At 41.7% G+C, this 28,000-nt stretch overlaps 5 protein-coding genes across 5 annotated transcripts in view; 3 read left to right on the plus strand and 2 right to left on the minus strand.

The window, feature by feature from the left end:
* The window catches only part of LOC105529366, a 49,083-nt gene that overhangs the window by 9,134 nt on the left and 11,949 nt on the right, over positions 1-28,000 (plus strand). The window contains exons 3-8 of the mRNA XM_011966493.1: positions 884-1,553; positions 10,063-10,201; positions 10,768-11,210; positions 11,504-11,637; positions 19,250-19,474; positions 19,946-20,275. Coding sequence (XP_011821883.1) covers positions 884-1,553; positions 10,063-10,201; positions 10,768-11,210; positions 11,504-11,637; positions 19,250-19,474; positions 19,946-20,275 — 1,941 coding nt within the window. The remainder of the gene's footprint in view (positions 1-883; positions 1,554-10,062; positions 10,202-10,767; positions 11,211-11,503; positions 11,638-19,249; positions 19,475-19,945; positions 20,276-28,000) is intronic.
* Positions 818-1,607, plus strand: LOC105529327 (histone H1.3). Its single transcript, XM_011966437.1, has one exon. It carries the CDS (start codon positions 892-894, stop codon positions 1,555-1,557), a length of 666 nt encoding a protein of 221 aa, XP_011821827.1. The 5' UTR covers positions 818-891; the 3' UTR covers positions 1,558-1,607.
* LOC105529326 (histone H3.1) lies at positions 10,674-12,153 on the minus strand. The gene is made up of 2 exons (XM_011966436.1): positions 12,047-12,153; positions 10,674-11,454 (listed from the first exon to the last, which is right to left on the minus strand). The coding sequence occupies exon 2, from the start codon at positions 11,194-11,196 to the stop codon at positions 10,786-10,788; it is 411 nt and encodes a 136-aa protein (XP_011821826.1). The 5' UTR covers positions 11,197-11,454; positions 12,047-12,153; the 3' UTR covers positions 10,674-10,785.
* On the minus strand, positions 19,097-19,650 carry LOC105529325 (histone H2A type 1). Its single transcript, XM_011966435.1, has one exon. It carries the CDS (start codon positions 19,599-19,601, stop codon positions 19,209-19,211), a length of 393 nt encoding a protein of 130 aa, XP_011821825.1. The 5' UTR covers positions 19,602-19,650; the 3' UTR covers positions 19,097-19,208.
* Positions 19,892-20,386, plus strand: LOC105529324 (histone H2B type 1). Its single transcript, XM_011966434.1, has one exon. The coding sequence runs from the start codon at positions 19,933-19,935 to the stop codon at positions 20,311-20,313; it is 381 nt and encodes a 126-aa protein (XP_011821824.1). The 5' UTR covers positions 19,892-19,932; the 3' UTR covers positions 20,314-20,386.

Raw genomic sequence — 28,000 nt, forward strand, 5'->3', positions numbered from 1 at the left:
TGGCAAAATGATGTTGGCCTGCCATTCTGTTATTTGTTGGTTCAGTTTTCTTTTTTGGAGATGTGGTAGTTGATCTTTAATGCCCATTCTAGGTCGGAAAAATCCATGATGCTAACTTTTAAGAGAAGGTTGGTGACTCTACTTAGGATTTTTTTTCTATAAGAGGAATGATGTCGCCTCACGCTTATCTTTCTGGAAATGTTTAAACCACTGAAATACAGAGATCAAATCCAACTTACACACTGGTAACTCAAATATTATTTTTTAAAACTATCTTTTCTAAAATAATCACCCCTCTTATACATAGAACTTTCTACCTCAGCGCCAATTCTTAGAGGTTGATGCAAACAACTCGCCAGAGAGCCTGTGCTATTGCTCCTGCGAAAAACACCAATTTCCCTACACATTTGAATAAAAATGAGTTTATCTGTATAAATTTGAGACGATAAGAATTCACAGAACAATGCCCTGGAAGAGACATTTGCAAATGAAAGAGGGAGAAATAGTATTTTTAAGGAAAACCTGAAAGTTGTCTCGATTTGACCGAAGTTTGAAAGAGAGTTGGGGGAATAAGAAAAGTTTCAAGATGCCGCTTTTAAAACTATGCATAGGAAAAAAGGCAGGAATGAAGCCCGAAGTCTCTCGGATCAGTTTCCCCCAAATTCCTCATTATTTCATGCCCAGATTTCTTATATTTTTGCTCTTTTTTAAGGGGCAAGAAACACAGCAGCGCGGTAGATCGGAGGAGTCCTTTTCCAGCAGCTCCGCGCATGGAGCAAGGAACCAATCATCACTCAGCGTCTCTCTATATAAACCCTCAGCCTCCGGCGTAGAGAACACGCCGTTCTGACAGTTTGAGATTACTTTTGTCTTTTCTGGCAAGACAAAAACATGTCGGAGACTGCTCCAGTTGCTCCTATCACTCCTGCACCCGCAGAAAAAATACCTGTGAAGAAAAAGGCGAAGAAGGCAGGCGCTACTGCTGGGAAACGCAAGGCATCCGGACCCCCAGTGTCTGAGCTCATCACCAAGGCAGTGGCAGCTTCCAAAGAGCGCAGCGGCGTTTCTCTGGCCGCGCTTAAGAAAGCGCTTGCGGCTGCTGGCTACGATGTAGAGAAAAACAACAGCCGTATCAAGCTTGGCCTCAAGAGCTTGGTGAGCAAGGGTACTCTGGTGCAGACCAAAGGCACCGGTGCTTCTGGCTCCTTTAAACTGAACAAGAAAGCCGCTTCCGGGGAAGGCAAACCCAAGGCCAAGAAGGCTGGCTCAGCCAAGCCTAGAAAGCCCGCTGCAGCAGCCAAGAAGCCCAAGAAAGCGAGTGGCGCCGCTACCCCGAAGAAAAGCGTCAAAAAGACTCCTAAGAAGGCAAAGAAGCCAGCAACAGCTGCTGGGACCAAGAAAGTGACCAAGAGTGCGAAAAAGGTGAAAACACCCCAGCCAAGAAAAGCCGCCAAGAGTCCAGCTAAGGCCAAAGCCCCTAAGCCCAAGGCAGCCAAGCCTAAGTCGGCGAAGCCGAAGGTTACAAAGGCAAAGAAGGCAGCTCCGAAGAAAAAGTGAAACTGGCGGGACGTTCCGCTTTGAAAATTTAAACGGCTCTTTTCAGAGCCACCCATAGGTCTCAGTCAAAAGAGCTGGCGCCTTTTTTGCGGGGCCAGGGGGGCTGCAGGTGTGGTGTGCGGGCGCGGTCTACCCCAGTCATGCCGGTTGGGGTTCAGTAACTCAGTTCCCAGCAGCCTGGGCGCAAGAATCCTGCCTCAGCCACAGCCACAGCCACCGGAGTAGCTAAGGCTACTTGAACCACCAGGTTTTGCTTTTTCTTAAAATTCCCGCGGTGGTGTGTGATTGGCCGGCTGATTTCTCTCAAAGCGTGCGCTTAGAAAGTGGCTCTGAAAAAATTTTATTCCTGGCACAGGGATATGGTGTAAATGCTTTAGTTTGCTTTAGCATTGAGGTGACTTCTTGAGCACACCCTGTCCTGGTTGTGAGCAGTACCTGGCATGCCCAAGGTTCCTGCGGCCCACCATCTTGTGCAGCGTTGAAAATGGCCAACTGCAGGTGGCGCCCGGTGTCTGTCTTAGCAGGCTTGTGAAACCCCTTAACTCTGGGATATGGGCTGTCAGGTACCGTACTTGGAAATAGGCATTGTGGGCCTGCACTGCCTGGCGAGGGGGCTCCCCTATAATCCCAGCATTTTGAGAGGCCGAGGCGGCCGCATCACGAGGTCAGGAGTTCGAGGCCAGCCTGAAAAACATGGTGTGAAACCCTCTCTCTACTAAACAAAATATAAAAATTAGGCGTAGTGCCGCGCGCCTGTAATTCCAGCTACTTGGGGGGGCTGAGGCCGAAGAATCACTTGAACCTGGGAGGCGGAAGTTGTAGTGAGCCGAGATCGCTCCACTGCACTCCAGCCTGGGCGATAGAGGGAGCCTGTCTCAAAAAGTGTGGCCATTCTTTTTCTGTCAGTGACCAGCGTCTCCAGGACTTATTTTCCCAGAGGCTCTCTTGCTTGTTCATTTATTTTTGCCTACTCTTAACCTTCTAGCACGGCCGCCAGGTAACACTGGCGTGCTGGCCCAACCTGCTCGGAGTAACTGTCTTTGCGGAGGACTCGGTGTATTAGGCCTACTGGCAACTAGGCCTGCGTGGCAAAGCAGGTCTTGCGTTTGGAGCGAGTTTGGTCTTGCTTCCCGCGTCCAGGTAACTTTAGAAAAAAAATGCAATTCTAGTGTTAAGCCAATCGCAGGGAGAAGTCATCATCGTCTCTGACTCAGTTTTGTAAAACTTGCTTTTCTATTGGTTTGCAGAGCCTGCTGAATTAACCAATCAGAACGTATTGTTAGATTTTTATTTGCGGGGTTTTTCCGAGCCAAAAATTTTCACCTGTCAGGTTGCGATATTAAAAGTTGGGTATGCTGGGACCTAGTCGAAAAGTCTGGTTTTTTCTCCCCTCCCCCTCAGATGGAATTCTCCAAATGGAATTCTCTTTTGGGAGACTACTCACCTTGTCATTCTGCGTAAATCTCCATAAGTATTGCTCCCACCCTGATGCTAAAAGATAGTATGAAAGGAACCTCTGTCAGTTTATAATCTACTACCTTTCCCAAATTACTTTCTCACAGATTGAGATGAACCAGGGAGCTAGAGTTAGCTATCCAATACATATTTGGTGATTAGATAAGAAATAGAGAAGGAAAAATAAATGAAAAACCTGGGAGAATGGAGCAAGAAGCCTGAAATTGGGGTTACCAGGACAAAGAAATGGGCTGTAGGAAGTTGGGTTGACTTGGATGTACTACTGTTTCCATTGTATTTGGGAGGTTGAGGTTATTTTTTTTTTGTTTTGCTTTTGACTTTAGAAAAGCCCACTTAATCGTACTGAGAAATCTCGACAAAATCTAATTTCTACAGATGTTTATGGGACTCTAGATGGGAAAAAAATTATATTTTTACAAATCCTAAATGCAATTTGGTTATTTCCTTTGTGAGTACAGACAGCTAATCACTGGATTTCACATCAATGATAATCATAGATTTTTCATATCACTTTGTACTTATTACAGGTGTCTTGAAATAATTTACACTAATTGTGAACCTTTCAAGCCAACATTATACTTGCTGCTAGATCTTATTTTTTGATGTGTAACTAAAGCATATATACAGACTTTAAGAAAAAAAAATTTTAGGCCGGGCGCGGTGGCTCAAGCCTGTAATCCCAGCACTTTGGGAGGCTGAGACGGGCGGATCACGAGGTCAGGAGATCGAGACCATCCTGGCTGACACGGTGAAACCCCGTCTCTACTAAAAAATACAAAAAACTAGCCGGGCGAGGTGGCGGGCGCCTGTAGTCCAGCTACTCGGGAGGCTGAGGCAGGAGAATGGCGTGAGCCCGGGAGGCGGAGCTTGCAGTGAGCTGAGATCCGGCCACTGCACTCCAGCCTGGGCGGCAGAGCGAGACTCCGTCTCAAAAAAAAAAAAAAATTTTAGTGTCACTACCTTTCTTACCCCGTTTAAGTATTTTTTTAAAGCGTGGTTTTGAGAAGGTGTCTATAGATTGCCAGAATCTCCAGAATACATAGCACAAAACAAGTCATGAACTCTTGAACAAGTTTGCAGTGGGACCAAATACCATAAATACCTCATGATTATAATACTTCTTAATCTTACTTTTTTGTTTATATTCTGCTTATTAGTTAATATTTTATTATATTTTACATTATTATTTGCCTCCCTCCCCCCAAAAAAGGATGTAGCCTGTGATGTGTTTCTAGTTATAAGCAGGAGTTTAATTTTTTGAGAACCACGGCTATATCACACAATTTCTTATTTGTAGAGAAAGCCAAAATACCTCCCTGTATGAGAGTGGCTTGACTGAGAAGGGGATCTGAATAAATAGGAGAATTTGAAATATTTATTCAAAATAATCTTTTTGAAAATGAGTGAAAAATACAGGTATGTAGGGGTGAGCAAAACTTCTTCACTCTCCGAAAGTTCACTGAAAATCAATGGAAAAAAGGCAGATTAATAGAAAAGTCAAAATTCATCATAGGTTTATGTGACATGGGAACCTTCACAAGGAAGGCTCAGAGGTACAGGGGAAACTGTCCATTTTAATGCTTAGGGTTCAACAAAGTACCAACTGCCATGTAGAACTGTGACTGGATAAAAAGGGTGTCATCTAATGCTAATGGACTGGGGAAACATAGCAAGGCCTCTGTGTCTAGATTCTTCTTGGCCTCTGGCAAGATTCTTTCCTTCTGAGTATTCCTTCCTCATTCTAGAGGACCCTCTCTGTAATGAGGGAGGGTCTTATGATCTACAGCCAAACAACAGAAGACATATACGTTTTTATGGCTAGGTTTTACACAGAAAGGAGGGCGAAAAGTTACAGTAAGGTTTTTAGGTTTTATGGCTGGCTTTGAAGAAAAAGGGATAGGGAAGTTTCAGTAACCACCTTGGGGAAGAGGGAGTCTAGTTTTATCTGTAGCCTCAACAGAGGATGAGAGGCCAAAGAATAGCAGTAGGTCACTCACTTCTGCTTCTAAGGCCTTCCTTTTGGGGTATTATTTTACTATCCCTAATGGGGAGAAGGGATCTGGAATGACTTTAGTACCCAGAATGACAAGATTTAGGCTTTTGATGAAAAGTGATAAGGAATAAGATAATTAGGTGGGGAATGTGGTATTCCACAAGAGCAGTCCAAATGACTATAACATACCTCTGGTTCCTTACTGTTGCAAAGCACTTATTTAACTGCCTCACTTGGGCAATTACAATGCATTTATATCAGGTATAGCTAAAATGCTTGATTTACTGTTAAGAAACTTGGCGCTTAGAAAGGTTAAATGGCAAGAAATGACCATTTGCTGTCACTAAATGGTGGACCTAGGTCTCAAAACAAGTTTCTTGATTCCTAGAATCGTTCTTATGCTGCTTCAATTCTGTTATATCAACTGGAAAAGGAGTGGTATTTTCCAGTTCCTTTTTAGGCTCATTGAGAAAGAAGCAGAATTTATGTATTTCTATTTCTGGCCCTTTGTGAAGTATCCATTTCACAATATGTTTGGTATGCAACAGAAGCAATGAAATGTAATGATTCAATCAATGATCTTCCAGAGTTTGTCAGATTTATATAAATTCATATTCATATTCATTTGCCACAGAGGACATGCACTTGTTTTCAAGGAAATCTGAACTTGTTTAAATCTTTCTCCATATATTAAAATTTTGTAGCAGTTATAATGAATATCTTGAGATTGGTAAAGAATATTAACAGTGTCTTAGCATGGAAGTTGTGAAGGGCATTTTCATACTATCTTAGCTGTTGGAGAGTTCTTATGCGTATAGCATAGGTCTGACACAAAAGTAATTTTTAGAATCAACCTGAAGTCATTACTTTAACTTGAGGAAGCAGATTTTCATGGTATTGTGGGGAGGCCTCAATCTTCCCTGTTACACAGTCACTAAATCAGGTTGATTTTTACAGAATTCTAAATAATTCTTACATATTCTCCCTTCTACATTCTCTCTTCATTCTCTCATAGCTAGGATGATTCCAATGCTTACTAACTAGTTCCCTAATTTCTCTAGCCTCCAATTTATCTTAACTATTTATTTACTTATTTATTTTTTGAGACAGAGTCTTGCTAAGTTGCCCAGGCTGGAGTGCAGTGGCTCAATCTCAGCTCACTGCAGCCTCTGCCTCCCTGGTTCCAGTGATTCTCTTGCCTCAGTCTCCCAGGTAGCTGGGATTACAGGCACACGCTACCATACCCGGCTAATTTGTTTTTGTATTTTTCGTAGAGATGGGGTTTCACCATGTTGTTCAGGCTGGTCTCAAACTCCTGACCTCAGCTGATTCATCCACCTCAGCCACTCAAAGTGCTAGGATTACAGGCGTGAGCACCACGCCCGGCCCATTTTAAAAAACAAACACCAAATATGCCTTATGAAAAAGGTCAGTGGCTTCTCATAGGTTCATGGGAAAGCCCTGTAGCCTCTTAGCCCCTTTTCATAATACTGTCTGCTCGCACTCACAGACACTAATAACAATGTAACCTTTCTGTTTCTTCTTATTTTATTATTATTGTTATTATTTTACAACTTTGTTCTGGAACAATTCCCCGTGAGAATCTTTATAATACTTCCAATTCCTTCTCAAATTACATCTCCCTCTAATTCAAAACGTAAACTTATCTCTGAAAATGTGCTTTCATGACATTTAATAATTAAGAACAATTATTATCAATAGAAAAATTTTAATGCATCTATTGTTTACTCCCATTAACTAAACTGAACTATAGAGCATTTGTCTCATTTTCCACTACTCTAGGGGCATGTGTGTGTGTGTATGTGTGTGTGTGTGTGTGTATGTGTATGTGTGTGTGTGTCTGAATTAAAAAATTCCATCAAATGGGTTATATTATTGTCAGATAGTCATCAAATTCAGTGATTTCATTTTCTGTTTTCCTGTGTGAGAAAACAGGGGTAACAAATTTCTCTGCCCCTTTCATGACTCTTGTGTCCATGGCCTGATTTACAAGACTATCTTCCTTATCTTTGGAAGTATACCATTTTATATATATATGCAATTTTTAGTGGTGGCAACTACAAAACAAAAATGAAAAAAGTATTTCAAGTTTGCCTTTCAAATTCCCAAATGTTACATATTAATATTTACTGTTGGCAGGTCGAGTAGGGAGGGTATGGAGAAATAATAAAATGGGATTTCTGAATTGTCTTGAGTTTTAGGTATTATCTTTATAATATGAAGAAACTACTGGTTATTCAGAGATTACATACTTATTTTATTTTAATTATAAGTACTTGCAGGCAACTATGTAACTGTGAAATGGATACACACTATAGTGTGCCAACAAGTACATAGAAAATATGATCTGACACATGAGTAAGATTTGAGATCTTCCCCAAATAAAATCACAATTTATTTTAAAAACATCTAGTATTATTTACTACTTTCTCAGTGTATGCCTTTGAAGAAAGTTTCTTGTGTATATGTGGTTAAATCAAGGGTATTATTTGAATAGTACACAGTAAGGCTAAAATTTGTGAATGTTAACATCATATTTTACTGTATGTATATGAGTTTCATTTCTGTAAAATTTGCAGTACTAATTATAGTGTAACTTCACAATCATATAAGATCCTGTATATTTCATTTTATTATTATTATTATTATTTTTTGAGATGGAGTCTCGCCCTGTTGCCCAGGCTGGAGTGTGGTGGTGTGTAATCTCAGCTCACTGCAACCTCCGCCTCCTAGGTTCAAAGATTCTTCTGCCTCAGCCTCCCGAGTAGCTGGGATTACAGATGTCTGCCACCACACCCAGCTAATTTTTGTATTTTTAGTAGGGATGGTGTTTCACCATGTTGGCCAGGCTGGTGTTATTAATTTTTTTAAGATGGAATGTTGTTTTGTCACCCAGCCTAGAGTGGAGTGGCGTAGTCTCGGTTCACTGCAGCCCCTGCCTCCTAGGTTTAAGTGGTTCTCCTTGCCTCAGCCTCCCAAGTAACTGGGATTACAGGCACGTGCCACTACGCCCGGCTAATTTTTGTATTTTTTTAGTAGAGACTGGGTTTAGCCATGCTGGCCAAGCTGGTCTTGAACTCCTGACCTTAGGTCATCTGCCTGCCTTGGCCTCCCAAAGTGCTAGGATTACAGGCGTGAGCCACCCTGCCTGGCCTAAGACCCTGTACATTTTAAAACATCCATTTATGCCGGGCGTGATGGCTGACGCCTGTAATTCCAGCACTTTGGGAGGCCAAGGCGGGCAGATCACTAGGTCAGGAGATCGAGACCATCCTGGCTAACATGGTGAAACCCCGTCTCTACTAAAAATACAAAAAAAATTAGCCGGGTGTGGCAGCAAGCGCCTGTGGTCCCAGCTACTCGGGATGCTAAGGCAGGAGAATGGTGTGAACCTAGGAGGCGAAGCTTGCAGTGAGCGGAGATCATGCCATTGCACTCCAGCCTGGGCGACAGAGCGAGACTCCGTGTCAAGAAAAAAAAGAAAAAAAAAATCCATTTATTTTATTGTATATGAAAAATTTAAACATGTTAGTAGCTATTCCAGGTGATAAAGCCCTCAGGAGTAAGTGATGAGGATTCTGCTGAGGCTTTTTATTTAAAACAGTAATGCCTGGTGGGGAAAGTTTTGGCTCCAGCACTATCTGAAATTTTCTTAGTTTCAGTTTAAATTAGTTTTAGATAATAGATAACTATTGAACTTACATTTTTGGAGACTTCGTAAAATACTGCATGACTTCTGGCCCATTGCGGACACTCAATAAGTGTGGATTTTTCCTATTTAGAAAAACTATATATTAAAATTATAAAAACTTTATCTAATCTTTTATTTTTGTAAATAAGAATTCACTCAGTGGTAAATTCTGTTCAGTAATCTTTTATTTTAAATCTCAACTTGACTAAATTTCCAGAGGCTTTGTTTTAGGCAAATGACCATGCTAGGTGTTCTGGTGGATTTAATGATATAAGAAGATGCATTCTGTGCCCACCAAGTCCAAGTCCTCATGTATTGAAGTCCAACAGCTGTAACAGAAATACAGGTTAAAACTTGCTGAGGTAGAATCTTAAAGAAAGTACAGGATACAGGAAACAACATTTAAATAGAGAATGCTTTTATCCAGCATAATATGATGTTCACTATGGTACAAATATCTGACAGCAGTTACCTTAATTATGGATAGTTATACTGTTTTCCTCATACACTGAATCTGTAATTCACAGGACCTACGTCTTTATGTCTGACGGGCTTCCATGAACAAAAATTTCTTCCATAAATCTCCAGGACTTCTTACTATATAGGGCTACCTTGGCCTGCATAGCTATTTACAGCTTTGTCACTACCACATGACTAACCTCTTTCCTTAGTGCAACTTGAGGGAAAACCGCACATTAAAAAAAGTTAATAGAAATTTCTCAATGACAGTTGAAACTACTCCGCCCCATTTCAAAACTGAGGAATTTCCTGAAATGTTTAAATATAAAAAATTCTTCCAAATAGCACGTAGTATCCCATATAGTACATACACCCTTCTGCATTTCCAAATAACAGCCTGTATGATTTCGGAACAGAATTCCTTATTTTCCTTCCCTCCTTCATCTACCAGTTTCGAAGCTGTACCTTTGTATGGAAAGGCGGAATATTTTTCTGTAAGAACTTGGAAGTCGTCAAAGGATTTTCATTTGATGATAAACATGGGGTACTTTCAATGAGATTTCATTAAAACAGGGTATTTACTAAAGTTGAAAAGTTCTTTTAAGATATCAGCTGGAAGGCCGGGCGCGGTGGCTTATGCCTGTAATCCCAGCTACTCCGAAGGCTGAGGTAGGAGTATCGCTTGAATCCGGGAGGAGGAGGTTGCGGTGAGCGGAGATCGCGCCAATGCACTCCAACCTGGGAAACAAGAAACTCCGTCTCAAAAAAAAAAAAAAAAAAAAAAAAAAAAAAAAAAAAAAAAAAAAAAATATCAGCTAGAAAGTTGAAAAGGCTCATGATTTTTGCATTTTCCTTTCTCACTCAGGTATGTCAGACACACCCATCTGCACCTTCGTTGCTTTGACTCCTGCAGTTTAGAACCTAAGCAAGGCTTTCAAGTCTGCAAGAGCTGTGTTAATGCCACGGATCTAGGTGTTCCAGCTAATAACCTTAGCCTTAGACCGGTATCAGGCGCACAGAGAGGGTAACCTTGACCGCACCCAAGGCGCCGACCGTCGCCGGCAAGTAGCTGGGTCTCAAAACCCTAGTGGAGTAAGACAGCCTGATGCAGACCAAAAGCGCTGGCCCCTCGGGCAAGTTCAAACAGACATCCGGGAAAGGCAAATCCAAGGAGTTGAAAGCCTATGCAGTTAAGACCTCAAATACAGGCCACCACTTGGAGGAGCCTTAAGAGCCAGAAAACAAGAGAATGGGTTAAGCGAGGGCCAGTTAAGTGGCTAGGAGTTAGAAAAGGAGAGCAAAGTACAACAAATAAGCAGAGGGCCTGAACAGCAAAACAAAGCCTGCTAAACCAATGGAAAATCCGGGAGGGAGGCGGAGCCCCAGGCAAAACCTGAGGAAGCGCTTGATTTTGGAATTTTAAATTAAGCATTACATTGAGGGGGCTAAATGCCATTATTTCAAAGGTCTGTTTCCATCAGTGCAGTTTCGTGGTCTAATGTGTCTTGAAAGATTACAGCTCTTTTCATGGAGAAAGTGATTGGCTCTGAAAAGAGCCTTTGGGTTGAAGGTTGGCACTCAAAAAGATTTACGCTCTCTCGCCACGAATGCGGCGGGCAAGCTGGATATCCTTAGGCATGATGGTGACGCGTTTGGCATGGATAGCGCACAGGTTGGTGTCCTCAAAAAGCCCCACCAAGTAAGCCTCGCAGGCCTCCTGCAGTGCCATCACAGCGGAACTCTGAAAGCGCAGGTCGGTCTTGAAGTCCTGAGCGATTTCTCGCACCAGGCGCTGAAACGGCAGCTTTCGGATAAGAAGCTCGGTGGACTTCTGGTAGCGACGAATCTCGCGCAAAGCCACGGTACCAGGGCGGTAGCGATGAGGCTTCTTCACGCCACCCGTGGCTGGAGCACTCTTGCGAGCTGCTTTAGTGGCCAGCTGCTTTCGCGGTGCTTTACCGCCTGTGGATTTACGAGCGGTCTGCTTAGTACGCGCCATACCTCAGCTGCAAAGTAAGTGGGTTAGGAAAATTGGTTTACCCCTCTATTTATATAGGAACAGAATCACTCTGATTGGATTGTGGACAATCCCTGTTAGTGATCGGTTGCTAAATTCCGGATGTGCTCAGAGCGATTCACGATTGGTTTATTTTTTCAGTGCAAGATTCTGATTGGTAAATTTGGATAGAGAACTGGCTCCTTTAAACAAGTTGTTTTTTTGTTACAGGTATCTTTGATGTTTTGCATACAGCATGACCTGCAAAGACATTTATCATTTAACTTGACTGACCTTTTATCCTGTTTAGCTATAAAAAATCGAATGTGTTTGAATTAGAAAATGCTTTAGAATTTTTTTTCAACAATCTCCGCTGCTTTATTCTGCTTAATTTTCCTGAAGTTTTCCCCTTCCCTATTCACTCATTTAAAATCCGTCGTCTAAGTATCTCTCAATGAGTCCTCGTTTCATTAGGGAGTATAGCTAATTCATTCAAACAAGGTTTTCTAAGATACACTGTTTAAACATAAGGAACTTTGTGTTTCATTTGTGTTAGAGTAAAATTCTAACATCTTGGAATCCCTACCTCTGTAATATCAGGTTTGACTCAAATCATTTAACGGTATTATTTTGTTTTGTTGAAATTAAAATGTCCAGACATAATGGCAAGAGCCGTCAAAAAAAGTATTTTCAGTATAGAATCTTGAAAAAGATGGCGGCGAAGAGAGTCTTAGAAGGTTGTTTTTTATAAGACAACAATGGCGCAGTTTCTCTAGATCCCTGCGGGAGAGAACTGAGGTGCCCTGAACAATTTAAGACACGTCCAACAGAGCTTTTATAGGACTGGACTCACCCAAATAACAGGACTTCTTAACTTGGTTTTCGCTTCCAAACTCAACAGCTCCCAATTACTTTGAAAATGTAACAAATGTTTACTGCAAAAGATTCTTAAGGAATGACATTATAGCCTAACACAGTGTTTTAAATCAACCTATCGGGTCCCCTGTAAGGTGTTCTTTTCCTAGCCAATAAAAAGAGCAGTTTGGGAATTCTTAATTTACATACTTTTAATCTATTGGCTACTTTGGTTCAGGCAGAGTTTAGATTTACAAGTTCGCGTTTGTGTAACAGTACTGTATTTCAGAAAGGGATAGTGCGCATGCGCGCCTGTTGCGAGGTCTAGTTTCTTTTTGTTTTTCTTTCCTATTAGGTTTTCTTTCTTATTGGAAAGCTATTTTGTAAAGTGTTGTAGCAGGTCCGCAATGACGCTGGCATGTAGTCCAAGGAGATTGACATCATGAATATGCTGGAGCCCCCGTCCTCCAGGGAGGGGAGACGGCCAAACCAAATTTCTCGCTGCCCGCAAATGCCTGCGGATGTCTGCAAGCTGGAGGGGGGAGGAGACAAAGAATGTTTTGTGCATTCCTGTTCATTCCTTGAATTCTGTTAAACCTGCCTATTTTAGGGCATTCATCAAAATTCTGCTAACCACAGGATTGATACAATTGCACCTTTCAAGTTAGTGTCTATTTTGCAAATTTGAATTATCTTAGGACTCCTGGGCAAGTCTTGACTGAAGTTACACGTTGTCACGCGTTTCAGTCTCACATCTGAAATATATATGAGTCCCTTGCTTCTCTCCTTTTCAGAAAAAGAAACTTCTGTACACTTTAAATCATGGTAAAACGGTTAGATATGTTGGCAAAACGGTTTTATAAGAAGCAAGTAAAGAACTGAAATCCTTTTGTACAATATGATCACATATCTGTGGGCTGGGCTGTTTGTTAATGAGAGCTATGCCCTCTCTATGCTTTTCCTCTCAACACTCCCTACATGTCATCTTCTGAGGTCCAAGGCCTGTTTATTGATATTATCTTCTGTTTTCTCATTTTCATTTTACTTTTTTCATTTCTATTATGAGAATGTTAATATCTACAACTAAAAAATGTTTCCGAAATCAAAAGATACACTTTCGGTTAAAGGTTCAAAACACAGTCAGTGAGGACCATTAAGGAAATTCCATCTTTATGCCCCACAGTTTGATTTCCTCCCCAGTGTTCTTAAATCTGTCAATCCGGTGTTTTGCCATCTGAAGCTGCCTTCAGTTCCTTTCATAATCCTCATTTCTATGTGTAAAGCTTTATTTTAGAACTCAGTGCAAAGTTTACCTGATTACATAAGAACTTACCAGCTCACTTGTATTAATCAGTATTTTCTATCATTATCTCCATACTTGAACACAATTTCCCATAGGATCTGTGTTTTGTGATAAAACAGTCAGAAACCAGTTGTGGCTACTGAGCATTTGCAATGTGGCTGTTGCTGCTGAGGACTGACTTTCTTTTTTTTGAGGAGTCTTGCTCTGTCACTCAGGATGGAGTGCAGTGGCATTATCTCAGCACACTATTACCTCCACCTCCTGAGTTTAAGCGATTCTCCTGCCTCAGCCTCCAGAGTAGCTGGAATTAGAGGTGCTGGTCACCACGCCCGGCTTATGTATTTGGGGGGGGGCGGGGGGGAGGTATTTTTAGTAGAAACGGGGTTTCACCATGTTGGCTCGGCTGGTCTGGATCTCCTGAACTTAAGTATCCCATCCGCCTTGGCCTCCCAAAGTGCTGGGATTACAGCCATGAGTCACCGTGCCAGGCCTGAACTTTTATTGTACTTATTTTTCGTTATTTTATTTCAAAAGCTGATACTCCAGTTATTGGAAAATGTTAGATATGTTTTGAACAATCACATATATGAATTTAATTCTACATCATTGAAGTTTATGAAATCACAATGAAATTCCATTTACTTCCAACAAACATTTAATACCAAATTGAATAGGATGTCCCTCATATTTAGAAGACTTAAGATTTAAAAAAGAATGTGAAATATTGCATTAATAATGTTTTTATATTGACTATATTTTGAAATAATGATTTTGTATTTTGGGTTAAATATAATAATTGTTAAAATTCTTTTACCAGTTTATTAATTTTTAAAGTGTGCTTACTAGAAAAATCAATATTACATATGCAGCTTATATTATTCTTTTTTATTTTATTCTTATTTTTTGAGGCAGCGCCTCGCTCTGTCACCCAGGCTGTGGGATTACAGGCAGCAGCCACCACACCCAGCTAATTTTGGTATTTTTAGTAGAGACGGGGTTTCACCATTTTGGCCAGGTTGATCTCGAACTTCTGACCTCAGGTGATCCGTCTGCCTCGGCCTCCCAAAGTGCTGGCATTACAAGCGTGAGCCACCGCATCTGGCCGTGGCTTGTGTTATTCTTTATAAATAGCATTGTTCCAGGATTCTCCATTTCTCTTCTCTGTTTCTTGATTCTTTACCAAATCTTGACAGCATACGCCTTGAAACAATGAGGATATTCAATATACTTCTATGAACCCAGTTATAGCATCTGCACTTAATCTACAATAAGTATCTATATTTATATCTACATCTACATCTCTATACAGTTGTGTTAGGGAACTAAGGGGGCTTGTTAAACCATTACTCATTGAGGCAAGAAGAGGTGGGTAACTAGCAAAATTATTGATGTTTGAATTTTCCATGGCAAAATATCAGTAAGTGAACAGTATTAGAAATTCTTTTAGCCAGGCACAGTGGCTCAGGCCTATAACGCCAGTGACCCAGGAGGCTGGGGTAGGAGGATTGCTTCAGACTAGGAATTTGAGGCTCCAGTGTCATAATTGTGACACTGCACCCCAGTCTGGGCAACAGAGCAAGACCAAAAAATGAAAAAAAAAAAAAATAAGAGAAGTATTATATGAATATTTTTCTCTCTATCGTATGTTTTTGAGGGACAGCATCCACAACTGCTAATTCTGGTGTTTAAAAAAAGGGGAAGAGAAATCACTGTGGAAGCACAATGCCATTTCATGAAAGGAAGAAAGTCCAGAAAATAATTTGCCATTCCTGGAAGCTACATAAACTCCAAGAAAGACTCAGATAAGAACATCAGGTCAATTACTTTGAAGTCTAAAAAGAATAAAAAATTGAAGTGTTTATTATTTTATAGGAGCCAAGGCAAGCTCTGAAGCTTTGCTGAAAGATTAGCTTGCAAAAGGCAGATTAACTGTAGAAAAGTTACACAAATTTATTAACGTGTTCAAGGAAGCCTTTAGAATGAAAACACAAAAGATACAAGAAAAAATTGTCCACTTTTATGCTTAGGTTCAACAACATATGGACAACCTTGTAGAAATTTGATTGGATAAAAAGGGTATGATGTAATGTTAATAAACTGAGTGGAGAAACCCAGCAAGGCTTGTTTATCTAGACTCTTCTTGGCCTCTGTCAACTGAAGAATGAGAAGGTTTATACATTTGCAAAGGAGAGCTTTATTTCTCAAAGTATTGCAGCCTGCAAGGTGGCCAATCTGACAGGCTGGGAAGGGTAGCCTTGGTTTGCTGAGAGACAGGGAGTTGGAGGGAAGGAGGGAGGGATAAAACAGGAATTTTTGAGGAATGGGTGAGCCAAATATACTTATTTAACAGGTTATAGGAGGAGCTATGAATATTCATGAAGGAGACCCAAGCACATGTGTATTAAGTTTACATGTATGTAACATATGTCACATGATCACTTTGGGGTGAAGATTTAACATGTAAATGAGTTATAATTAGGTCCTATATATAAAACTGAAATGTAGGGCAGAAGTCTATGATCCGCATTCTGAGGAGACTGGTCACATTCAGTTGCAGGCCTGCAGTCATTTATCAAGAAACTCTATGGTCCTTAATACCTGTCTTGTCTGGACCACCATGGAGAAGGGTGGAAGGGGCCAGATAAAGTAAGTAAAGGGGCTTTCTGGTGTATTATTCCCTCAAATCGGACTTTGAGAAAATCTAGCAGTGATCAGAAAGGGGAAGAAGGGTATAAACAAACAGGATGTGCAGCCTCCATCCTGTCATGCCTGGGAACTTAAACTTTTGGGATCGTTTAGCTAAAGGAGGGTCCATTATTCTGTCAAAGGGGTTTAGAATGTTCATTTCATCCCTCACCTCTTTGAACATGCATTCCTTCCTTCTGGGTATTGAGTATGGGACAGCTCCATCTCTGGAATGGGGTGTTATGACCTGCAGTTAAACAAGGTGGGTCAAATAATTTCTCTGTGGTCAGTTGTTACACAAAAAGGTGGAAGGGAAGTTAGAGTAATATTTTTAGTTTTTATGGCTGGCTTTGGGGAAAAAGGATTCTGGTTGTCATAAGCCACGCTGGGAAAGAGGAATTTTAGTTTCTATGTCTAGCCTCAGAAGAGAATGGGACTGAGAGACAGGAGGGCAGGAGAAAGTCAGAGAAAAATTTTGCTTCTGAGGTTGCTTCTTTGGCCTTCATTTTGGGGTATTGTTTCTGAGCCCGAATTTGATTAATGAGTAAAGGATGTCAAGGAGTTTTACTATGGGGCTTCATAGACATTTTTTCTTGCAATTGCTATATTTTTATCTTGTTTTAGTTAAAATGTAGTTTAAGAAAAATCATAAGATTTCTAAGGAAAAACAGGAGGGGACATAATGTGTCCCATTATAAAACATTTATAGTTTTTACAGAGTTTGCAGGGAAATGTGCTTTCATCATCTCACAATTTACTATTGATTAAAGGTATCACACTTCTTGAAGTTACTTCTTGGAGGCTTTTGTCTGGTGATGCAAATAATTTCTGTTATTTGTATCACCAGAAATTATTTTTGATGCTAATTATTTTTGATGCAAATTATTTGTGATGCAAATAATTTCTGTTCAGTGGAACAGATATAACTCCAATTATTTAGGACCCTTGGGGCATTAATTTTTTTTGTAATCTCATTCAGCAACGTTGTCCTAATATTTAAGAAAGGGCAGCTTTTCCCTTAAGTAGCTCAGTGACTTCTGGTAGGGACGGAGTTTGCCATGATTCAGGGCCTGTATCTGAGGGACATCTTCAAGCTGTTGGTGGCCAGAGTGCTCTTGCTGGCTGCCTTGGTGGCCAGCTGCTTAGGAGGCTCTTTGCCACCAGTGGACTTTTGTGTGGTTGGCTTGGTGTAGGCCATGACCTTTCATATCAGATTTACAGATCAGTTCTCTTTTTTTTTTTTTTTTTTTTTTTTGAGACAGAGTCTCACGCTGTCGCCCGGGCTGGAGTGCAGTGGCCCGATCTCAGCTCACTGCAAACTCCGCCTCTCGGGTTTGCGCCATTCTCCTGCCTCAGCCTCCTGAGTAGCTGGGACTACAGGCGCCCGCCACCTCGCCTGGCTAGTTTTTTGTATTTTTTAGTAGAGACGGGGTTTCACTGTGTTAGCCAAGATGGTCTCAATCTCCTGACCTCATGATCTGCCCGTCTCGGCCTCCCAAAGTGCAGGGATTACAGGCTTGAGCCACCGCGCCCGGCCCAGATCAGTTCTCTTTACAGAGCCTGGTGTGATGCAATTAGTTTTGAGATTTTTTTTGTGGAGCAATGTGACTGGATTTCTACTAAAGTTGAATAATTATGCTTTACAGTGTAGTCCATTTATAAATTTCGGTCATAAAGCTAAGTTTTTGCTGCTGGTTTTTTTTTTTTTTTTTTTTTTTTTTCCTAAACAGGATCTTGCTTTGTCCCCCATAGCTCACTGCAGCTTCGAACTCTTGGGCTCAATCAATCCTTCCCCGCCTACTTCTCCCAAGTACCTAAGATCTCAGACCAAGCCACCATGCCAGGCTAACTTTTTCCTTTTTTTTTTTGAGACGACGGAGTCTCCCTCTGTTGCCCAGGCTGGAGTACAATGGCACCATCTCGGCTTACTGCAACCCCCGCCTCCTGGGTTCAAGTGATTCTCCTGCCTTAGCCTCCCGAGTAGCTGGGATTTCAGGAGCCCACTGCCAGGCCCAGCTAATTTTTTTGTATTTTTAGTAGAAACCTAATTTTTAGGTTTTGCCATGTTTGCCAGGCAGGTCTCAAACTCCTGACGTCAAGTGATCTGCCCACCTCGGCCTCCCACAGTGCTGGGATTACAGGCGTGAGCCACCGGGCAGGGCAGGCTTTTTACTTTTTGTGGAGATGAAGGGGGTGTCTGGCTTTATTGCCCAGCCCGGTCTTGATAACCTAGGCTCATGCGATTCTTCTGCCTTGGTCTTTCAAATTGCTGGAATTACAGGTCTGAGCGAGGGCGTTAGGCCATTACAGCTGTTTCGTTTAGTGTTGATTTTAGAATACTGTGTTAATTGCGCTTTTTGAAAAGAGAAACCCAACAAACACAAATCTCACTGGAGGAATGTGGTCTTTTTTTTTTTTTTTTTTTTTGAGATGTAGTCATGCTCTGTTGCCCAGGCTGGAGTGCAATGGCGCGATCTTGGCTCACTGCAGCCTCTGCCTCCCAGAATCAAGCGCTTCTCCTGCCTCAGCCTCCCAAGTTGCTGGGACTACAGATGACCGCCACCACGCCTGGCTACTTTTTGTATTTTTAGTGGAGACGGGCTTTCATTATGTTGGCCAGGCTGATCTCGAACTCCTGACCTTGTGATCCGCCCGCCTTGGCCTCGCAAAGTGCTGGGATTACAGGCATGAGCCACTGAGCCCAGTCGGAATGTAGTCATTTTTAAAACTTAAAAAGCCCGCCCTGAAATGCTAATGGACAGCTATCCTTCTTTGTTCTCTTATTACTGTATCAATCTTTCAGCCTTTTCTGACAAGTGCACATGAATAAACAGCCTATATGAAATAATAAAACGTATACACACCATGGACTTATACACAAAATAACGTAGTGACACACCTTGAGGTGTTACAACATCAGTTCCTATTCTTGTGTACCTTTATAAACGCATTTTTACTGCAGACACACCAGTAAGACAAATTAGTGCACGAAATGTGAGCAAGGATTTCAATAATGAACTGACCAGTAACGTTAGAAGCATTCGTAAAACTAGAACAGGGTTTCAGGGATTATATGTGTATTCCAGCACTTTACAGAAAAAGTGGGTGGCTCTGAAAAGAGCCTTTGGTTTCTGGGACTCGGGGTCACTGATGGACTCGACTAGTAATCATTTCACTTGCCCTTGGCCTTATGGTGGCTCTCCGTCTTCTTAGGCAGCAGCACGGCCTGGATGTTGGGCAGGACACCGCCCTGCGCAATGGTCACGCGACCTAGAAGCTTATTTAGCTCCTCGTCGTTGCGGATGGCTAGCTGCAGGTGGCGCGGGATGATGCGGGTCTTCTTGTTGTCGCGAGCCGCGTTGCCAGCTAGCTCCAAGATCTCAGCAGTCAGATATTCCAGCACGGCCGCCAGGTACACGGGAGCGCCCGCCCCGACTCGTTCGGAATAGTTGCCCTTGCGGAGGAGGCGATGGACACGGCCGACTGGAAACTGAAGCCCGGCCCTGGAAGAACGCGTTTTAGCCTTTGCCCGAGCTTTGCCGCCTTGCTTTCCACGTCCAGACATAGTGGCTTCCTAGCAGCAGAAGAGATAACAACCAACAGGATAAAGAAAAAGAATGTGCTCGATGGAGGAATAAGAAGCTAGTTATAGTCGTCGGTAGAATTGTAAAAGGCGCAGTTTGATTGGTTAAAATTATTCTTTGACGAAACAACCAATTAGAAAGGAAATAAGGTGAAAGCTATTTTACATGTATGCGTCACTAACACATTGCCCAATCAGTGCTGAATAATTTGAATTCTTTATTTGCATAAAAGACGTATAAAAGGAGAGACTCTAGACACGAGCTGTTATTTAAGTGCTTTCATCCTTACTGTTGTTCTTATTTTCTGACAATATGCCTGAGCCAGCTAAGTCAGCTCCTGCTCCGAAGAAGGGCTCCAAGAAGGCTGTGACCAAGGCGCAAAAGAAGGATGGCAAGAAGCGCAAGCGCAGCCGTAAGGAGAGCTACTCCGTATACGTGTACAAGGTGCTGAAACAGGTTCACCCCGATACCGGCATCTCATCGAAAGCCATGGGCATCATGAATTCCTTTGTAAACGACATCTTCGAGCGCATCGCCGGCGAGGCTTCCCGCCTGGCGCACTACAACAAGCGCTCCACCATCACCTCCAGGGAGATCCAGACGGCCGTGCGACTGCTGCTTCCCGGAGAGCTGGCCAAGCACGCAGTGTCCGAAGGTACTAAGGCTGTCACCAAGTATACAAGCTCCAAGTAAATGTGTGCTTAGTCACTTTAGAACTCAAAGGCTCTTTTCAGAGCCACTCAAGTCTCACATAAAGAGCTTTAATGCTGAGTATCACCGTTTTCTAGGGAATAATTTTTCCAATTTTGTAGTTCCAGCACTTTGGGAGCCCGAGGCGTGTGCGGATCTAGACTAGCTTACCTAACATGGCTAAATCCCGTCTCTACTAAAAATGCAAACAATTTGCCGGGCGTGGGGCAGTTGTCTGTAATCCCAGCTACTTGAGAGGCTGGGGCAGGAGCATCTTGAACCCGGAAGGCGGAGGTTGCAGTGAAATGAGATGGCGCCTTTGCATTCCAGCCTGGGCGATAAGGGCGAGGCTTCGTCTCAAAAAAAAAAAAAAATAAATAAACAAAAAAAATAAAAAAGCACGAGATACACGTATTCTGTGTTGGCAAGATCCTGTAATCCTAGCAGTTTGGGAGGCCGATGCATGAGGCTCGATTCAGCTCAGGAGTTAACAGGTTTACCTGGGTAATATACTGAGAACTCATCTCTGCAAAAAATGAAACTAACCGGTTGTGACTCGTTGCGTCTGTACTATCACTTACTCGGTAGGCTGAGGACGTAGCATAGCTTTAACTGGAGCTACAGGCTGCAGGAAGATGTGATCACGCCACTGCAATTCCAGCCTGGGCGACACTGGTAGGGGTAGGAACAGTAGTCTTTGGGTCCCTGAAGATCACCTGACAAGTTTGACTCTTCTGAGCATTCTGTTGTGGAGTTTGTTGTGGAGGGACTACCATGGGCATTGGCAATGTAAAGTTGAGCTAAAAATCTCGTTTTGGGCCGGGTGCGGTGGCTCACGCCCGTAATCCCAGCACTTTGGGAGGCCGAGGTGGGCGAATCACGAGGTCAGGAGATCGAGACCATCCTGGCTAACATTGAAACCCCGTCTCTACCAAAAAAATACAAACAAAATTAGTCGGGCGTGGTGGCACTTGCCTGTACTTACAGCTACTCCGGAGGCTGAGGCTGGAGAATCCCTTGAACCCGCGAGGCGGAGGTTGCAGTGAGCCGAGATCGCGCCACTGCACTCCATCCTGGGCGACAGAGCTAGACTCTGTGTATATAAATATAAATATATACATATATAAAAATATATACATATAAATATATACATATATAAATATATATACTATATATAATATATATATATATATAAATATACATACATATACCTTTGAACCCGGGAGGCGAGCCTGGTGGATCACTTGAGGTCAGGGGTTCAAAAACAGCCTGACCCACATGGTGAAACCCCGTGTCTACTAAAAATACAAAATTAGCCGGGTGTGGTGGCGCATGCTTGTAACCCCAGCTACTACGGAGACTGAGGCAGGAGAATCGCTTGAACCCGGGAAGCGGAGGTTGCAGTGAGAAGATCGCGCCATTTCACTGCAGCCTGGGCAACAGAGGGAGACTCCGTCTCAAACACAGAAACCATTAGTTTATACTCATTAATCAAATTTCTAAAATGGGACCAAAAAAAAAAAAAAAAAGGTCGCTACTCCATAGTACTCCATGAGCAACCTCAGGTTTCTGAAAACGACAACATAGCACTCCAAAGTATGGTGCCTTGACACTGAACATTCTAAGAAATTAGTAGAACAACATAGACAGGAATGTTCTTATGACTTTCCTCTGAAGCAGGTCTTAAGACCTTCCTGTGAGTCTTGCAGAGTATGAGAGGAATCGGAACAAATAGACATTGCTCGATTTCTCCTTGTTTATTATCCTTGGCTCATATTATTTTTGTCTCGTTATATTTCCGCATGACTCTCTACTCTTCATCAAACCTAGTGCAAAAACACTCAGGTTTAACCCCTTCTTCAGGTCTTTATTTCCTTATGTCATGTAAAACTTTATATTAAATGTATATGTTTTTCTCTTGGCCAGGCGCCGTGGCTCACGCCTGTAATCCCAGCACTTTGGGAGGCCGAGGCGGACGGATCACAAGGTCAGGGGATTGAGATCATCCTGGCTAACAAGGTGAAACCCCGTCTCTACTGAAAATACAAAAAAAATTAGCGGGGAATGGTGGCAGGCGCCTGTAGTCCCAGCTACTCCGGAGGCTGATGCTGGAGAATGGCGTGAACCTGGGAGGTGGAGCTTGCTGTGAGCCAAGATCGCGCCACTGCACTCCAGCCTGGGCGACAGAGCAAGACTCCGTCTCAAAAAATAAACAAATAAATAAATTTAAAAAATAAATGTGTATGTTTTTCTCTTGTTAATCTGTATTTTGTTTCAGGGCCCCAGCCAATGAACATAAGATGGGTAAAAGGAAACACTCTTTCCTCCCCTACAACACACACTAGGGGTGGATGTGCTTCTGTGTTCTGTGTGTTTGTCTTTGTGGAGTACAAAAGCTGGCATAACATAGAAAAGGTGTGGAGAAAAGTAATCCTAGAATGAAAATATTTGAGAAGTGTGTTTGCTAGGGCTTCCACAACAAACTACCAAGACTGTGTGGCGTAAAAAAATTAATTTTGTCACAATTCTGAAGGCTGCAAGTTCAAGATCAACCCAGTGAGCACGATTGATTTTTTCTTGGGCCACTCTCCTTGGGGTTTCCCCTCTCTGGTCTTTCCTCTGTGTGTGTGGTTTGTTTTTTAATATAATCTTATAAGGACAGTAGTCAGATTAGATTAGTACCCACCCCTAAAACCTCATTTTACACCTTTAAAGACCTTATCTCCAAATAAAGTCACATTTTCAAGTACTCGGTATTGGACTTCAACGTTTGAATTGTGGGCTGGGGACAGGCAATTCAGTCAATATCAAAAATTATGGTGATTAAGCTTCTAAATAGTACACGAAATAAGTATTTCACAGGCATATCAAACTCAGCGCAACTAAAACAGACCTTATGATACACTACCTAGCTTCACTTACTCATCCAACTTTGAAATCTAGTCCCCATTCCAGAGTATTCCCTTTTCTTTTATGCAAATACTTAAAAATATACATCTTACTGATTCTAACTTCTAATTTTATGTTAATATTGTCCATATTTTTGTTTACTGTGGCTAAAAACTGGAAATATTAATGTTGAAGAGTTAGACTTTGCCTAAAACTAGGTTTTATCCCTAATGGAATATTATGCAGCTGTTAAAAATAATGCTTTTAAAAAAGATAAACGACATAAAATATGCTCATTGCATTGTATAGGGTAAATCCAAGTTGCCAAATAGCGTATTCTTATTTATGTGACATCACACACACACACATTCACACGCACACACACACTATATAGTTTTAGGAAAAAAGAGTGACTATAAGGGTCAATGCCAAAATGTTAAGAGTGCTGTTACATTTTTTTTGGTGCAATAGCTCCTCTGAAGGTAACTTTCTCTATTTGTCTCTATCCAAAACTCTCCATGGTGTGGTTAAGAAATAGGAAACTCTCCCTAGGCCCTTTCCTCTCCAAGTATCCCTGCCCTATGTTAAGAAAAATTAATTTATTTCACAGGTAATCACTGAGCACCAACTATGTACCAGCTATTATCCTATGCAATACAAAAATGAATAGAGTAAATTTAAGATATACTTACTAAGGAAATTGAAAATCAAGACAATAGAATATCCTCGCATAAAAGGAAAAAAATTTTAAAAGTGTGAAATGACTGTAAGGAACAGGGGAACAAGAAGGATTAAGGCCAGAAAGTGACATAATTTAAGGTCAGGTCATGGTTACCTCTGGGGGCAGTAGCAGGAAGATGAGAGATGAGGTCAAAGCAGTTCTTGGTAATATAACAAATATAATAGACATAACCAATATAATTGATTGATAATTGGGTTCAAGCATGGCCATCATATTATTCTTTATAACTTGTATATCGATTTGTTACATTTTAAAATGTATCTAGAAGTACAAACTTAAAAGCAAGTAAAGAAAAAATAATCTACAAACATGTTTGTGGAAAATCACTTCAACTTCTATAAAAAGAACTTCTGTAAACTATGAAATATTGCTTATAGCAAAAATTTGGTTATAAAAAAGGAAAACTCTCCTTATACTCCAAAAGACTGTAGATGCTGAAAAAAGAGTGGGTGCTTAACAAAAATCTCTGCTACTATATAAAACTTGATTTTTTCCCCCCTTTTTTCCTTTTTTTTTCAGATGGAGTCTCTTTCTGTCACCCAGGCTGGAGTGCAGTGGTGTGATCTTGGCTCACTGCAACCTCCACTTCCCGGGTTTGAGTAATTCTCCTGCCTCAGCCTCCTGACTAGCTGGGACTACAGGCCACATGTGTGCCACCATGCTAATTTTTGTATTTTAGTAGAGATGGGGTTTCACCATGTTGGCCAGGCTGGTCTCGAACTCCTGACCTCAGGTGATCTAACTGCCTTGGCCTCCCAAAGTGATGGGATTACAGGTGTGCGCCGCTGCGCCTGGCCTATGATACTTGTTTTTTAAGGGATTCTTCTTGAAATATACTCCTTTTCTGCCAGGGAAAGGAAATACTTCACATGTACGCTGAAGTATTTCATTTCATCATTTGTAAATTTGTTTAGATTTACATTTATTTCATTCATATCCATTCATTCAGGCACTTGTTCAGATAAATTAAACACATAATTTGAATTCAATATACTAAATGCAAGAAGTAGTTTTGTAAAAGATATGAGAATTGTTTTACATAATCAGAACAGTTGCTGGGTTAGGAAAGGGATTTTGTGTGGTTCCCTGTTGTTCAGAAGAAAGTCCACATTCCTGTCATTGGCCTAACATGCCTCCAAACTTGGCACAAACCCACTTGTCCAAGCATCAACCATCACTTCCAATACTGACATGATTTATACTATTGTCTGAACTTCTATTTTCTTTTATTTTTTCTTTAGAGATGGAGTCCTGTTCTCATTGCCCAGACTGGAGTGCAATGGCACGATCTCTGCTCACTTCAGCCTCTGCCTCCTGAGTTCAAGTGATTCTCCTGCCTCAGTCTCCCAAGTAGCTGGGATTACAGGCGTTTGCCACCATGCCTAATTTTGTATTTTTAGTAGACACAGGTTTTCACCAGGTTGGTCAGGCTGGTCTCGAACTCCTGACCTCATGTGATCTACCTGCCTCAGCCTCACAAATTGCTGGGCTTACAGGTGTGAGCCATTGTGCCTGGCCTCTTTTCTGACATTCTACATAGTATTTAATTCTTGCTCTGCTTTCCATAAAGGCATGTTTTGACTGACCAAATAGACTGGAAGCTCCTCAAGGGCAGGAAAAAAATATAGAGGGAGGTGGTGGGGAGGGGTTGTAATGCTAAACAATGTTGTTATGGATAGCCTCAAGAAGACTATGATATTTGAATACAAACCCGAAGGAAGTGAGGGAACACCACCTACAGAAATCTAGAAGCTGACTGGACCACTCAAGGGGAACCATCGGTATGTCGTTCCTGTGAGGAGTACCTCTAGCAAGTTCCAGGAACTGGTGGAATTGGCTAGGAAGGAGTGGAAGAGTAGTGGGATTTGAGGCCAAAGAGTTAATAAGGATCAGACAGTGTGGCCTGTAACCCACTGAAAGGACCTTGAGTTTTTCATTAAGTGACATGAGAACCATTGTGGGGGTTTCAGCAGAGGAGTCATCTGATCTGAATTGCCCTTTATTGGAATTCCTCTGGGAGAACCAGGTGATGACAGTGTTGTAGTAATAAAGGTAGAAGATGGCAGTGGCTTGACCAGAGGAGTAGCATTGGGAATGAGAAATGGTTGGATTCTGTTTGTGTTTTCAAGGAAGAGCTCATAGAACTTACTGATGGATTGTTATGTAGGATGTGAAAGAAAAAGACAAAAATGATTCCAACTAAGAGTATAAATGCCATTCACCAGTTTCAAGATGATGAGATTAGCTGTTTTGTCAGAGAGAATGAAATTCTGTTGAAATTGGAAGTTCATATTAATTGTACTTTCAAGTAGAGATGTCAAGTAAGTAACAGGGTCTCTGAGTATGGAGTACAACGCTGTGGGCTGGTCATTTAGTGTTCATGACATAAATATATGTATAGTATCTCCACAGCAACAAGGAAACATCAGTTCAAAAGAATCAGATGGAGATTTTCATTCTCCAGGTACATCTTCTCAGAGCGATCAGAAGTGGCAGAGCTAAGGGAAGAGAAAAGGCAGCATCAGATACAGAGCTCTGAAGCCAGTTTCCACAAATAGGCTTCAGGATGCCTGAGAACACATAGAATTCAATCAGGGGATTGAAATATGCCCAAATATGTGACGATAGTGGGTGTATTTTGTAAAAACTGTGAATATCTATCACTGGATCTCCAAAATTATTCCCCATGGCTCTAACTTTAATAGATTATTTGAGTGAGGATTCCAATGTTATTTCATACTCTTATGAGTAAGGGCATTTTTCCACATTTGTAAAATAGGAATAATATTTATTGTTTGTTCTGAAAATTATAGGAGAAAAGGAAAATTACTGGAGAAATTGTAAAACTGTAACTTAGAAATTCACGTCATTAATACTAAACAAACATTCTTTACTTCTTTGACCCAAAGCTTTTTCTCTTTATTATCTACCTTCTTTCTTAAGAGATTTAGTCCAATCTTGTGGCTTTTTTACTCTTATGGCAATTATGCTTTGACTGTGAATTATGTTTCCATGTTTCTTTTCTTTTTTTTTTTTTTTTTGAGACGGAGTTTCGCTCTTTTTGCCCAGGCTGGAATGCAACGGCACAATCTCGGCTCACCACAACCTCCGCCTCCCAGGTTCAGGCGATTCTCCTGCCTCAGCCTCCCAAGTAGCTGGGATTATAGGCATGCGCCACCACCCTGGCTAATTTCATAGTTCTAGTAGAGATGGGGTTTCTCCATGTTGGTCAGGCTGGTCTTGAACTCCTGACTTCAGGTGATCCACCTGCCTCGGCCTCTCAAAGTGCTGGGATTACAGGTGTGAGCCACTGCACTGGGCCCCATGTTTCTTTTCTAACCTGCAGGTTTTTATAGCCAACTGCCTATTTCATATCTTTCATATCTTTCTCTTAGATATGTAACAGGCATCTTAAATTCTCTCTGGATATACAAAAATAAGAATTTGAATCCTCTCCAAAACTTGTTCCTTTCTTATTTTTCCACATTTTAGCAATCGATACCTCCAATTCCAGTTGCTTTGGCTAAAATCATTGGAATCATCATACATTTTTGTCTGTTTTTCATACTCTACACATTCAGTAGCTCAGAAAAAACTATCAACCTTAATTCAAAATATATATAGAATCCAAGCACTTTTCATAGCCTGTACTACTAACACACTGGTCCAAGCCACTGTCATCTCAACTGCATTACTGTAGTACCCTCTGAACTGGTCTCCTTGCTCCTACCCTGGTCCCATCACACTTTATTCTTCATCAGGCATCCAGATAGCTCATTTAACAATATAAATCAGGTCCAGTGTGGTGGCTCATGCCTGTAGTCCCAGCCCTTTGGGAGGCTGAGGCGGGCGAATCACGAGGTCAGGAGATGAAGACCATCCTGGCAAACATGGTGAAACCTCATCTCTACTAAAAGTACAAAATATTAGCCAGGTGTGGTGGCTACACGCTTGTAGTCCCAGCTACTGGGGAGGCTGAAGCAGAATCACTTGAACCTGGGAGGCTGAGGTTGCAGTGAGCTGAGATTGCGCCACTACACTCCAGCCTGGGTGACAGAA

This window comes from Mandrillus leucophaeus, unplaced genomic scaffold, assembly GCF_000951045.1.
Source record: "Mandrillus leucophaeus isolate KB7577 unplaced genomic scaffold, Mleu.le_1.0 Scaffold760, whole genome shotgun sequence".
NCBI classification, from domain to species: Eukaryota; Metazoa; Chordata; class Mammalia; order Primates; family Cercopithecidae; genus Mandrillus; species Mandrillus leucophaeus.